At 36.6% G+C, this 14,902-nt stretch overlaps 1 protein-coding gene across 1 annotated transcript; it reads left to right on the top strand.

The window, feature by feature from the left end:
- Nucleotides 1-13,495: 13,495 nt before the first annotated feature.
- On the top strand, nt 13,496-14,315 carry LOC108381201 (glutathione S-transferase 1-like). Its single transcript, XM_017637956.1, has one exon. The coding sequence runs from the start codon at nt 13,564-13,566 to the stop codon at nt 14,227-14,229; it is 666 nt and encodes a 221-aa protein (XP_017493445.1). The 5' UTR covers nt 13,496-13,563; the 3' UTR covers nt 14,230-14,315.
- Nucleotides 14,316-14,902: the final 587 nt, after the last annotated feature.

Here is a 14,902-nt window from a genome sequence, read left to right as displayed (position 1 = left end):
ATACATCTTGCGACTTCAACTACAGCTGCTACAAAGCACAAATTCAGTGTTGGATTTGTGGTGGTAGAAATATTTCTCCGACTTCTTATTGTCGTTCACCCCATATATACGGAAGGTACGCGCCCAGTGTTTTAAAGTACGCTCCGAAGACCAAACATCGACTCTATCTACTATGTTGCACTCACTATCTACAAGATGCACTCACGTTCCTGAACTCGAAAGCTGCAATCACAACAGCTCCCAGCCTCTTCCCACTCGATTCTCACACCTGCTCTTTGAGAACACTCTTCAACAATCCGATATATGTATGCAAGCAATGGAGCCACGTATCCCGCTCGTTACGTGTCGCGGTTGAGCGCAACAGAGCTACATATGTGAAATAAACGCAGAGAGCTGAAGAAGGAAGCGATAATTTAGTTAAAATAGAAAAAGGAACAGTCCAGCGCCTTCGTCTTGGCCTGCAGGCTGTATCGGAGATACAGCCGCTAAATTTAAACGTAGAATACGTGGTATGGTTAAGAGCATATCCAAGTAAAAAAACAAAAGCACACACTAAGCAAAAAATATCGATAACAAAAGCGATAATAATATCGGTAGCAAAATCGATAAAAACATCGATAAAGAAATCGATGAAAATATTGATATCAAAATCGAAAAAATATCGAAAGCAAAATCGATANAAAATCACTTAGATTGGTGCCATATAAAGTATATCTTCCATACCTCTGATTGTTTAGATGCGCTTTTTTATATAAGTATGTAACTCCTCTATCGATGTATCAAAATCAGTAATCTGTCAAACTAAAATTTGCAGATGTTCATGAAAGGTATGAAGCCTTCGGCATAGCCGAAGACAGCGCTGCTCACTTGTTCTATTATGCTTTGGTCTGTACCTGTAATTAGACTATAATGAATGAATAAATAAATAAATAAATAAATAAAATAGGGTTAAAAACCAATGGACAAGAGATCCCGGTCAAGGGCGACGGAATCTATTACCTACCGCCCGACTATGATGCGGAGCAAAAGCAATTTTTCGGCAAAAATATTAACAAAGCGGCTAGAGCTGTATTCAAGTAAGGCGGCGAGGAGTTGATAAGGTGCATCCCAGCAAACACGGACACAAAACGTTAGAGAAATTTGTTTTTCTACATTAGATGATGAGTTCTCGAGTCGATGACGAAGTTAGAGAACTACATTAGAATTCGATTCGAGATTCGATTAGAGAAAGAACGCAAATTCAAATAAATGTAAATAAGCAATATTCCTAATGAATGAATCATAAATTATTTTTAAGTTCAATTAAATCATTATTATTTTATTGCGAATACATTTAATAAAAATTTTACAACAACAAAGCGTTTTATTTAATAAAACAAAACAGCAATTAAAAATTCACATTCGAATCCCATTAGAGGTCAACATTAGAATTCGATTAGAGAATTAATATTCTATAATATAATTATTCTCGATAGTTTTTCGAGTCGTTCTCTAATGTTTGAGATTGGAGAATGTGGCTAGTTCTCCAATCATTCTCTAATCGATACCTAACCTTAATGTTTGCTGGGATGCATCAACTCGTATACAGAAGAGGGTGGTCTGAATGCATGCCCGATGACTGGAGTTTACGTTTGCCCCACCCAATCCACTGGAAATGCAACCCCGCCATATGAGTCACCTATCGTGGAATCAGTTTGTTAAACGTCACAAGTAAGGTCTTATCGATCGTGTTTTATGAAGGGCTTAAGCCCACAGTGGGGTTTAGGCCTAGTAAATCATCCATAGGCCAGGTATTCAGCAGACGCCTAATATTGTAAAACACCGGCGTTCGATAGCGCGAAAAGGAGCTTCCTATTTATGGCGGTATATGCATTTTTACACCCCGCCTCATGTCATTAAGGTAACAGTCAGCGCTCATGCCACTGTTGACAATTATAAATTCGGAAAAGTAGAAGACTTTGGTTATTTATTTATCACAAATAATAGTTGCATTTCCCAACTCGGCAGAAGTTGCGAGTTTTTGGCAGAATTTACCAGAAAGCGTTCCCGCACTCGGTTCTCTGGCAAAATGAGAATACATATAAGAGAGTATTTAAACGATTTAAATTTCCTTACAAGTTCGAGTCAACCCCTTCATATAATTTTCTTTGAAGATTCGTAAAAATTTCGTTACAGAAATGAGATACTCCCAAAGATTTCGTTAAGATTTCGGGAACTTTGGTTTGCAGGAGAAGAAATATCATTTTATAAGTATTTTTGCTATTTGCCTGTAAATTTGCGTATACACAAAATGCCATTCACGCTGCATTAAACAGAATCACTAATTTTTACCCGAAAAGCGTTCCGGTACTTTTTGGTTATTCTCTCTTTCTCTGAGAGCTTTTTGACAGCTTTACCAGTTTTATCCAGAAAAGTTGAGAAACGAAACTATCAATGTCCGCCTTGATATCCAACGGAGAATTACTATATATCATATCCATCCTGATGTATGGCGCATAAATGTGGACGATGAAAACAACCAAATACTCGGCCCTTGGAGTATTCGAAAGAGAGATTCTGTGGATATACTATATGGCCCTTCACGCATTCGCAAAGGTGAGTAGCGAGGTATATGGAAAGCTGAGCTGTATGTACTTTATTGAGTTTTATAACGACGTATGTAGTTTAGTCAATCCAACCACAGCGGCTGAATGCATGCAAATGCGCCAACCCTGAAAATGTTCAATGAGGTAAACGCTTCGGGTAACAGAGGAGAAAGCAGGTCTTCTCTACATTACAAAGATGAGGTGGAGAGGCTTCTCTCGTTATCTCTAAATGTCGCTAGCTGGTGAGAAGGAGAAACGGCTGGCGTGCTCTGTTGAACTCGGCCAAACTAGGTTAAGCGGTAACAGCGGCAATCAAGAAGAATAAGAGGAAGAATTACTACTTCGTGTAAGCGAAATTCGAATACCAAATTTGCATCTCTGTATGCATTATTCATACGCTTTTAATTTTTTTTTTAAATATTCATCACTAAATGTTGACGATAACGCAAATGTCCTGCCACATACAAGAGCACACATGCCTTACAGTGTGAATTTGCATTTTATGGCAACCCTTTTTACTGCTACCCAAAAATAAAAAATTAATAATGATTAAATACCAACAAGAGAACTGAAACGAATGGGAAGCAACATTTTAATTAGCGCTGACATGTCGTTTTATGTGTTGTAAATATGTGTAATTAAATATGTACGCTTCACAGTTGAGTGGCGATCCGCAGATTAAGGATCTCTGACAATAATAAATACGCATTTGTATGTTTAACGTAGTCACAAGGATGCGCTTTCGCCTAATGCAAGCAAAACGCAATTGAGTGCACCGTAAATCATATCGAGCTGCTATATATGTAAGTATGTATATAGATGCGATGAGATAATGGCAGCGAATGGAAAATATTAAATTAATTTTAGTGGCAAACTACAAAACTGTGCGGTGCAAGGATAAGCAGGATAATGCGCTGAGTATGAATGCACTACCGCCAGGTTGTATGTACGTGAGTGCGCATGGATGTGTGATAGCGATAGCGACACCGATGGCACCTGAGTACAAAACCGCGATGGTATCCTAAACTATTAATTTTCACTACACGCCCCAAAACGCTGTTGGCCATGTCAACACTTTAACTCTTTTTGTTTGCGCTCAATACGAGTATGTTTTTGCTTAGGGGCTTGCGATAGATATGTATGTATGTATATAACTATTGATGGTGCATGTGCCTGTGTATTAGTATGCCTTTTTGGTAATAAAAATTCCAGACGCTGCTTATCGTGATCGTCCTTTTTAAAACTGTCAACGTATACAACAAGTCAATGGGCAGGAAGGACACTTCGAGCGCTAAGGACATGCATGTGGCTGCATGACCATTTGCTAAGAAATGAAAATTCAGCTTAATGAAAAGACCATAAAACAAAGGCGAAATTAAGTTGGTGGACCCAAAGGAATGTTTATTATTTAGACAAAGGCATAAAACGAGTGTGGGGTAGAGGGGGGCGGGAGGGCAGTGTGCAGAGTTTCTATGTGTATGTGCTTGCGCTTAAAGCAAAATAAACGGGTTAAGGCAAGCAACAAACTCCTTTCAACTTTTACAGTTTTTGAAATTTCTTAGCAGAAAAAAATGCTTTGAAAGCTATGGAGGTATTCACTACACCTTTAACTACTCTTTGTGCGGAAAAAGGTTAACAGGTAAGCGGGTGAAATTTGCCATTTTACTGTAGTAGATATTAGGTGGAAAAGGTGAAAAAAAAACAATGACAACATAGCGAAAGTATATGCGCGCTCACAACAAAGCAAGAATTCAAAATTCTTCGTTTACTTTTCTTGAAATTTGAAGTTCTCTGAGTTATCGATGAATTCAAAGCCCTTGAATATTAGAGTAGATACTTCAAAGGATTCAACCTCAAGGCATAACAAGTATTTAGCCTTAGTAGGAACATATGTATGTATATTTGTACAGGCATACATATTTTCCAACAAAAGAAATTACCGTTTAAAAATTTAAGACTATGCCACCAGCATCGCTTTAAAGCACATTGCCATCACAGTCGACCGCTGAGCCAGCGCCGCAGCCAAGCTTTAAGTATTTGCATTAAATGAAAGTGAAATTAAATAATTTGTCTTTTTAATTTTGCAATAAATTCTCAAGTGTCTACTCATTCCACCCCCTTCCCCCTCAATTCACAACACTCATTTACTCCCTCATTTGCTACACAGCCAAAATCCTGCTTTCTTCCATATGCCTATGTATATCTATGAACGTGCTAGGACACTGCGCAGTAGCATCATCGCAAACAGCAGGAAAATTTTCAAGCCATCAGCTCTGTCCGCATCCGGATACTATCATCACCATCATAGATATTTAAGTAGTAAGTATAGAGAATAGTAATAGCTGAAACAAGAAGCGTGCCGAAATCACTTGCCAGTGTGGCACAGTGTTGTGCGGTTGACGAAATTTTGGTGGAAAAAAAATTGTATTTCGGTCGATGGTTTCGAAAAAAATTTTGGTCAGGACACGACACATCCGACCTTAATTAGACCAAATAAGATCTAGCCCACTTCACCGAATGGTATGACCACTGCTTCGACATCTTATCGGGGTTGTTACAGACTACTGTTTGCCTCCTGCCGCGATGTAGAGGAAATCGCATTAGCGAGGTCTCGCCGTCATCACTATGTCAGGTTGAACTACAAAAATCCAGCTAGCATCGACGATTTTGCTCCAAGTCAACAAGCCTCAAACGCTTTTCTGAAATACATTCATATTTGGGTCGATCCATGTCAATTCGACGAAAGGTTGAAATCGACCATTTTTGCCATGGATGAATTTTGGTCAGAACTTTTATTTTGTCATATAACCAAATTCTGCCAAAGGTAAAACATTTTCGAAAGTTCAAAATTTCACAGTTTCAAAAATTTTACAAGTTGATTTTTTGAATATCTCAAAAACTTCTTTTTAGTTCTGGTCTCGTTTAAGGTGATATCTGGGGCTATATAAAAAAAAAAAAATAACAGAATTTTTTACCCTTCTGCAATGATTGGGTCCAAATGACTCAACTTTCATGGAAAAAAATTTTAATTACAAAGTTAGGTAATTATAAATAAGCGGCGGCGTTGTCTGTTCGTTAAAAGCATAATCAGCTATGGTTTAGCAAAAAAATAAAAGAGTTTTTTATTTTATTTTGTTTTCTAGAAAGAAACATAGTTTTTCCATACACCCACATCGTTTCTTTGTAATTTTTGTGATAAGTAAAATATTAACTGAATTTATATTGAAATATCGTTTTTTTCCCCCCTTAAATTGACTAATTTCTATTATTGGGTCAAAATGACCCAACAACATTATAGGAAGGGGTAAAATTCAAACACCGCATTTTGACTAAAATTATTATTTGGTATTTAAGGGTAAGTTTGAACCAGTAAGCATACAACATTTGCCGATAAAGCATTTGTATATGATAAATAAAAAATTAACTGAATTCAATAGTTTTTTTTCTTAAAATTAACTAATTTCTATTATTATATTTCTAAATGACCCAAAACATTATAGGAAGGAGTAAGTTCCAAACACTGCAGAAGGGTTAAACTTAAAAAATCGTAAAAGCAAAAACTGTCATAAATTTTTGGAGATTTTTTTTTATATTCAACACCTCCAACTGATCTTGAAAGTTCCTGAAATAACCAAATCGTAAGACCGAAAATTTATAAAAAAATTTTGGCTCAAGTTTTTTTATATAATATGTACCTCCAATTGCTCTTTAAAAATCTTGAGTTTTTCCAGAAGGTGTTTTTAAAAGATATAAATTTTTGAACTTTGAAAAAAAAAACTTATGGCAAACTCTAAATTAAAAATAAATTTAAATAAAATAAAAATGTTTAACATAACTTTCCAGTTCACGAAAGCAATTTAAGTGAAAAATGATTTTTTTATTTGAATTTAATATGGAAACTGACTGAAAAAAATTATTTTCCACTTAATTTGCTTTCGTGAAACCCAGTGGCGGATCCAGCGGGGGGTTTTAGGTGTTAAAACACCCCCGTGGGCCAGCCACTGACTGACACGTAGTTTAACACCCAACACCTCCACCGCCCGCTAGATCCGCCACTGGTGAAACCGGCAGTTAGAGTTTGCAAAAACTTTTTTCGAAGTTAAATAATACATATTGTTTAAAAACACCTTTTGGAAAATTTCAAGATCTTTTAAGATCATTTGGTGGTACAAAATTTTCGAAAAAAATTTATTTTAATTTTTTTTTACTACAACTTTGTTATGTTATAAAAGAAAAGTTCTGTTCAAAATTCATCCAAATCAAAGATATTCAATTCCAACCGATATGTATATATGTTTTAGAAATTTTTTCAAGTAAACTTCACCAATAATCTATTCTAAAAACTACTGTACCAATATTGTTTTTTACTACAGTAACACCACAAAACATACCCAAAGTCTTCGCCCTCTGACATGCACACACAATCAACAACACATACATATTGACTTTTTCCACCAAACAAATATATGAATTGGCAAATGAATGAGGGCGATTCGTTGTTTGGCACTTGCGCGACCCCATGAATGTAAAGCACAAATTAAAGATGATATGGCAATCATCAAAAAGTATTTTTATTAAATTCACGAAACACCAAAAAGCGTTTTGGCACAACAACAATACAACAAAAAGTGCAATAACATATTGCTAATAGTTCGTGCATTTGCTTATTTGCCGTCGGTGCGTCTGTCTGTCTGTCTGTCGATTGCCTATTCAAGAATTTGCGCTTATAAACAGCCGCGAAATCCGTTCACCCCCCTTTTTTATTTGAAATAAAAACACTTCAATGACACTCTCATATAATCATCTATGCACAAACAAATTTTCGACATTACCCCGCCAAATCATTCGTTCAAAGTTTTTTTTTATTTTTAATATCCTCTTTTCTTTGTTCCCAGTTGCTGTGTTTATTGCTGTCGCGTGGAAGCGTTTAAATCGTGCAGAAGACCGTTAATCCTTGTGTTGAAAATCGTATTGTTGGCAAATTACCATCATCCCTGCATCCTTACGACACACCCTCGGCCTTTCTACGTACGTATGTAAGTGTTGTGAAGGCCATCTGAAGACTATTACATACCAACAACATACTTGTCCAAATCGCCCACTTGCAATCGAAAGTTAGCAACTGAAAGGGTGTCAGCTTAGCTGACTTTTGATATTACCAAGGATATCCATTACTTAAAGCAAAACATATTAGAACAGCCAAAAAATGTCAAATGATTTTTCGGAATGGTTGAACGAATGGGTAAAATGAAGAGGAGTAGCGTACACTGAAAAGAATTATTGATTTCAACAGGCAATAAATCTAGCATGATTTTTTATTTGAATTTAATATCAAAACTGATAGAAGTAAAAAAATGTTTTTTCACTTATGGTTCAACCAGCCACCGACGTAAAATCGTAGACCGTGTCAGTTGACACGACTTATCTTATATAATTTTCGTGTTAGCGAAAACTCACCTCCCTATAACGCTGACGTTGTCGTTGTTTCTCTCTCTCTTAATTAATAGCAATCTGATATGTTCATACGGACGGCAAGAATGGAAGGGCGCTACGTCGGTGGCTGGTTGAACCATAAAACTGCGAGTAAAAACGGCAATTAGAGTCTCTTTGGAAGAAACTTTGTGTACTGAAGACTCCAAGACAGAAAATGCAACTGGGGCCGACTGGCATCCACTATGTGCCCCCTAAATTCAACTTTTTAATAAGTTTTTTGAGTATGCAGTTGTGCAGCCCAGAATTCAAGTAAAAAAATTGCCAAAAATCTACGGTAATTCCTAGCTACTTAAAACTTGTACTTTATAAAATTGATAGGGCTACAAATCTACATACTCAAAAAAATTCCAAAAAATCTGATTAAAAAGTTTAAAATTTCCCATAAAAATTTGCTGAATTTTCGCGAGTTTTGCACAAAGTTTAGGAATTATATTTTTATGGTTTTTGTTTAGAATGAACCATATTTTTATACAAAACTGGCGGAAAAATGTTAGAATAAAAATTGTTGCATATATTGTGAAAAATTTTCTGTGCCAATACATTGTTCCGGCAGTGTATTTGTTCAACTAAAATACTTTAATATGAAAAAAAAATCATTGGAAAAAATATTTTCTTTGGTTTTTTAAACATTAAAATATAAAGATTACGTAAAAAAATAAAATTAAACAAAGAAAAAGAAAAAAAATTAAATATACAAAAAAAAACGCTACCCGAGGAGGACTAGGACTCGAATCTCTGGAGTGCCACTCTAGGCTTTGCCCAATCGGCTATTGCGACTGTTAGAGCAGCGCGAGCAAAAGGCATACATATCTACATTAGGGTGCCGATAGAAAATGCTTTTTTTACAAAATTTTATAAATATTATTGCCTATTTTTATACATTTTTGAAAGGTCATTTAGAGGTCGCGATCTGTCGATTTAGGTCAGAAAATACGATTTTGCAGATTTATAAGTTTTTGAGTGACTACTTTTGATTCGATTTCAAAGATCGAATATGATATGAGAGAGGATATATTTATATAGGCCTTTAAAATGGTATATAATAATCAATTGTCTGACCAGGCTTGTTGGGATTTTTTATCGAGTAAATTAAAAAAAAATTACCCATATTTCTCTTAATTTTTTATCGATAATTTCTACAATTTCCAAATATGGAGTACTATCTAAAATTAAATCTATTTTCAAATAAACTGATACCTCACTTATTGCAATCGCATAAAAATTGTCGAATTTAGAAGATTTTTCTCAAATACGGTCTTGAATTTATATGTGTGTATGTACCGGAATTTCAGATTTTTTGAGCAGTGTGGCTAAGGAGTTCATAATATTTATTCAAAATTGATATATACAATCGCTCTTTAGCAAAGTGTTTTTTTTTTTCAAGAAATTTTAGGAAAATGGGGTGGCACCGCCCACTTATATCATATACATACGTATCTCGAAAACTACTCGACCGATCTCATCAAAATTTGGTGAACACAAAGGTCGATGTTTGGGGCAACTGTGTCAAGTATAAAAAATGAAATGGAAGGCGCTGTTTTCATTGGTTCAGAGAGCATAATTGTAGAAAAAGAGATTCAAGTCAGTTTGGCCATAACCAAAAATGTATACATTTATCGGGTTGGATTACCTAAAGGTGTGGACATGTAAAATACTAAACAGTTATTTTAGTGTTATATAGATAGTCGACTTTGAAAGGCCTTCGCGGCTGCCATAAATTGACTGGCGTTTACACAAACGAACACTCATTTTGATAATAGAATGTGGTCATTTGGACGAGCTGCTCTATGGTATCCCTGTCACATTTCCTCGCTCAATAAAACAAAGTTTGTTGGCAACACAATTTCTTGCAGTGTTCTTTAATCAAACACGAGGATACGCTTCAATGATTATACCAATGTCCTTTACCAGTTTTCCTTCGATTTTGTACGAAGAAGCGTGTCTCGACCCTTGATTTTTGTAGTTGTTGTAGACAATATGAGATTTTGAAAATGGCAGTGGAGAAATGAAAAATGACAATTGTTAATAGTCACGACCGAAACAATGCGCAGCGATTATCCAACACAATCAACGACGATCCATGGGATCCTGAAGCTTGAGTGATGTGGTGACGGAGTGACTACGCGACAGACACTATCTATTGTGCGAGGTCACCTCATCTGGCGTTGTGCTGCTACTGAACACAGAGTCAAAAGAGGGTAGTTCAGTTGTATGCTATCTTTCCTACGCTGCTTCTGCTGTTAGTATAAATGTGCTGCTTGCTGGTTCGTCAGTCCAAGCAATTTCGCATGCTACGGGTGAGTCCTGTGCGTAAATTTTGGCAGAATGAGATGCAATGAATGAAATGTGAAATTAAATGATAAAAGATGTTGTAATGCAGCGAACGCACGCACGCACGCACGCACGTATGTTGAGTTTATGAAAGCAGGACGGACGGTATGATTGTGGAAGTGCGTTGCGCCGCATTTATGGACTGTGCCAAAGGTCGGCAAGCACCTGTTTTATTAAAAAGCAAATAAACGTCGACGAGTGCCTTAGCTGTGTGTGGCACATCGTAGTGGGGAGGGGAAGTGCTGTGAGTACTATGAACAAGGACATTTGTGCGTCAATTCGAGTTTAGCCAGCTGAGGGTTTGGGCTGTCAAGTGGTGTGGTCGTATAGCATAATAATTGTGCATATTTGGCTTTTTAATAAAACCGAATCGTCATGGCATCGCTTCATCAACACAGCGACCGGGTGTTTGGCGTGTGCCAAGCGGAGAGGGATATGTATGTGCACACATACATGAGGGGTGGAGTTTGGCCGAGTCGATGAGAGATGAAATTTAATTAAATTTCTAAGTACTTGATATTCCAGTCCGTACATGCATACATGCATACATACATACATATATGTGTGTATGTAAATAAAGGCATCCAAGCAGGTATATTGTTAATAAGTACGGCTCGGAATCTCATGCAAATGTACATATGTTATTATTGGGCATCTTCAAATGGAAATGGTTAAGGTATCTTTACGAATCATTAAATTTCCTTTAAAATGGCATTCAATCGTTAGTGCATATTTTTGCATGTCTTGCAAAAAATGCCTGTTTTTATCATATTTATTAAGCATATTTTACAAAAAATGCATGTGGTTTTTGCTTATTTATGATTTACAACTAGAAATAATATATATATATATATATATATACATATATATAATTTAAGCTAATAGGTCTGTATGATTTAGCTAAGTTAAGGGGCCTGTTGCCCGATCTCGAAATAAATAACACGGACACCTTCCTCCAAGCATACGGTATGCATTCCCAGCAATAACTAGCCCTAAATGAATAGATCAGGGGATCAATGATATCCTCAATACTTCTTTGCAGTAGTGCTGGGAAGATCCCATCACCACCCGCTGTTCAAAGGGTTCGAAACACACTGCCGCCACCGACTTAGAGTCTCCCTGTTATCGTTTGTAAAGGCGCCATATTGCTTCCTCAGGAGGCCTATTCCATTGGAAGACTCCTTTGACAAAATTTTATGCAGACCGGAGGCTTCAAGCAACGTTTCTGTTGTTTCATATTGTCGCCTCCATAAATGCCTCTTCGAGCGCCTAATAATCTTGTTATAGTCAGTGAGACAGGCCTTATACTCGTCCGACTGATGTGTCCTTTTGGCCCTGTTGAAAAGCTTCCTAAACGTTTGGAGCTTAGCATCCAGTTTCCCGTTCCACCAGGGAACCTTACGTTTCATCAAGGTGGAACAAGTAACTGTGCTGTCATGGAAGCATTCCAACATAACACTGCTAAGCAGATCCGGAAATAAAAGCAGTAAGAGGTGTACTATTGAGGTTCTCGTTAATCAAAAGGGCGGCGCGTTAAGTAACCCCAAGCCGGTCGTAAATTAGACCTATTGCGAATTTGCATTCGGTGGCTAACCTATAAATTGTGGCCGATGCCCCCTAGGCATGTTGTAGGTTAACCTGTAGCACCCTTAACGAGACACTCATTTTTGCATCGTCGGGACCCCTTCTATCTGGGATCACCGGTCCGTTTTGATCGTACGGTAGTGGTGATTTTCGCCGGCTTGGAAGCCACGTCTTCATGTCGCCCAACGGCGGCACACAACGTGAGCTGTCGATTCATACTCGAGACCGCGGATCCAGTCGCTGTTAACGCATTAGGTAGCAGAGCATACGCTGATATCGGCGAGGATACCAGTGCTATCAGTCTCTGAGTCCGAAGAAACTTCGGTCACCAGACTTCCAGCAGCTGAGTTCGACAAAGGTGCGGCTACTAATTCCGGGGCTCCTGATAAACAGGCGGCTTATGCTGTTCCAACTTGGAGTTGGGGTTATTTTATGGGAATGAGGGTCAGTTCAGAAGGCGATCCAAGCAATGATGTGAGACCAATGTCAGACACATCACCCTAGAGTTTTTTTCTCTCCTCCCGACCACCACTACTAGCCAGCACTATAGCCAGAGACATGACCGTAGCTATAGCCTGTTTACAAGAAGCATTTAAATTAATGTAAAATAATTTTAAAACGTTGTGCAATATTAAAAAAAATCTCCAAAGTTTCGTAAAAAATTTAAACTTTTTAATTCGATTTCTTCGAAAGAGTTTGAGTATGGAATTTTATTATGATAAAGTGCAAGTTTCAAGTAGAAGACGTAGCATACAAAGTCTTTTTTTTTAATAAAATGAGCACCGCATTCAACAAAAAAAAAAATCACAAAAATCAAAAGTAAGTCCCAGCTACTTCAAACTTGCACTTTATCTCACCAAAAATTGAATGTGCTCTAAAACTGCGTACTCAAAATCTTTCTTAAAACTCGATTTAAAAGCTCCAAATTTTTACGAAAGTTTGTTGAATTTTCTGTTTGATATTGCATATAGTTTGAAACTTGAGTTTATAAAAAATAACACCAAATAAATAACAAAAAAAAAAATTGTTAAAACTTGTCAAAATGTGATGCGCTTATGATTATGACACGAGGTGTACTATGTACATGCATACATACATATGTAGGTTCGGCTATTGGGGGACCAAAAGCCAAATCTTTAGAAATACGAGTACAAGTTTTTTGGTGTATTTAAAGTAGCCTATAAGCATTTCCATGGTAAATTAAAAGTCGTTTGCTTCTCCTGTAAAATTTCAAACTATCAAATATAGTACATATTTGACATTGATAATGGCGATATGTATGTGCATATGTATATACATACATATGTATATGGATATGGAATTTTGAGTACTAATGCTGATCGACATACATACATATGTATGTATACATACATACATACTCCCACCGAAAAATTGGTCGATTCCTAATCTATCGTTATCTTTGTACTACAATTACTCAGCAATAATTAGGTACGTCCATACATACATAAGTAACCCTACAGTAGCAATAATCAATTAGTCGTTGATTCACTATCGGCATACACATACCTATAATTTGTTCTTGAATAGTTTACATAATTCTCCAATAATAATGGGAAAAATAATTTTGTATGCCATAAACGGCAGTGCACCAAGTCGCGCAGTTTTGCTTACCCTAAAAGCATTGAACGTGCCTTTCGAATATAAAATTTTAAATCTATTAATTGGAGAGCATCGTACACCAGAATATCTTGCCATCAATCCACATGGCACGGTGCCAACGCTTAGTGACGATGGCGAAATCTTCACCGATTCACACGCCATTATTACATATCTGGTTGACAAGTATGCCGCAGAAGATTCGCTATATCCAAAGGATCTAGTCAAACGCGCGAAAATTAACCAATTTTTATTCTATGAAGCAACTGTTGTATTCGAACGCACATTCCGTAATATCAGCAGACCATTATTTAATAACAACAATGTGGTGCCCTATGCAAAAATTGAAGCCGTCTATCAGGTCTACGAACAGCTGGAGAAATTCCTAAAGGAGCACTCTTATGTCGCTGGCGATCAACTAACTGTTGCGGATTTTTCAATAGTTGCAACAATAACTACGTTGTTCGTTTTTGCACACCTTGATGCGGTCAGATATCCTAAAATTGCTAACTGGGTTAAGCGCTTGGAGGAGTTACCCTACTATGCTGAAGCGAATGGTGAAGGATTAAAGCAATATAGTGGTGCCATTAAGGCGATTGGCCTTAAAGTTTTGCGCTAAACATTAGTTTTTTTTTCGATGAAATTAATTGTTAATTGTTAACTTGCCGGATAACATAATACATACATACGTATGCCCCCACATTCAAAACCCCACATACATATGTACATAAATATGTAAATGACTTCTAAGATAGTCGAATGTAAAATGTAAAGCGGTTTTTTTTCGGCCAAACTTAGGGGTCACTGTTTCACATTTTTATATTGAAATAACTGAAATACTTCCTTAGCAAAAGTTTAATGGCCTTATTCACAAAAAATAAAGTAGCTTTAAAAAAGGTTTATAAACCGAAAAACGTATGAAAACATCATTTTATAAAGCTGTTTAAACCTACTTTATTTTTTATGAATAAGGCCATAAAGACTTTTATTGAGCTTTAATTTATTATTTAATTTAATTATTAGGGGGGTAGGAACGAGATCTGGTGGGTAAGTACTAAAGCTGTTCAATTATCTACTTTATGTATTGCTACGACCAGATATCGAACCCAGGTAGCCACAGCATGGGATGAGATTAAATTCGAAAACTACATTCTACAGTTTTTTCAGTATGATATGTGCTACACCTGTGGCACATATCAAATATGTACATACATACATACATACATATGTAGGTATTTGTTAAAATAATTTTATGTATTAAAATGAATTCAGAATATACTAAATAAAATGCT

Source organism: Rhagoletis zephyria, unplaced genomic scaffold (genome assembly GCF_001687245.7).
Source record: "Rhagoletis zephyria isolate East Lansing unplaced genomic scaffold, Rhagoletis_zephyria_1.1 Rzeph_scaffold_00001, whole genome shotgun sequence".
Taxonomy (NCBI): domain Eukaryota; kingdom Metazoa; phylum Arthropoda; class Insecta; order Diptera; family Tephritidae; genus Rhagoletis; species Rhagoletis zephyria.
The sequence above is the reverse complement of the archived record's forward strand: the minus strand, read 5'-3'. Positions and strand labels throughout refer to the sequence as shown.

Excerpts from the sequence above, each read along its gene's own strand:
- LOC108381201 (XM_017637956.1), top strand. The coding sequence starts at position 13,564 with ATGGGAAAAATAATTTTGTATGCCATAAACGGCAGTGCACCAAGTCGC.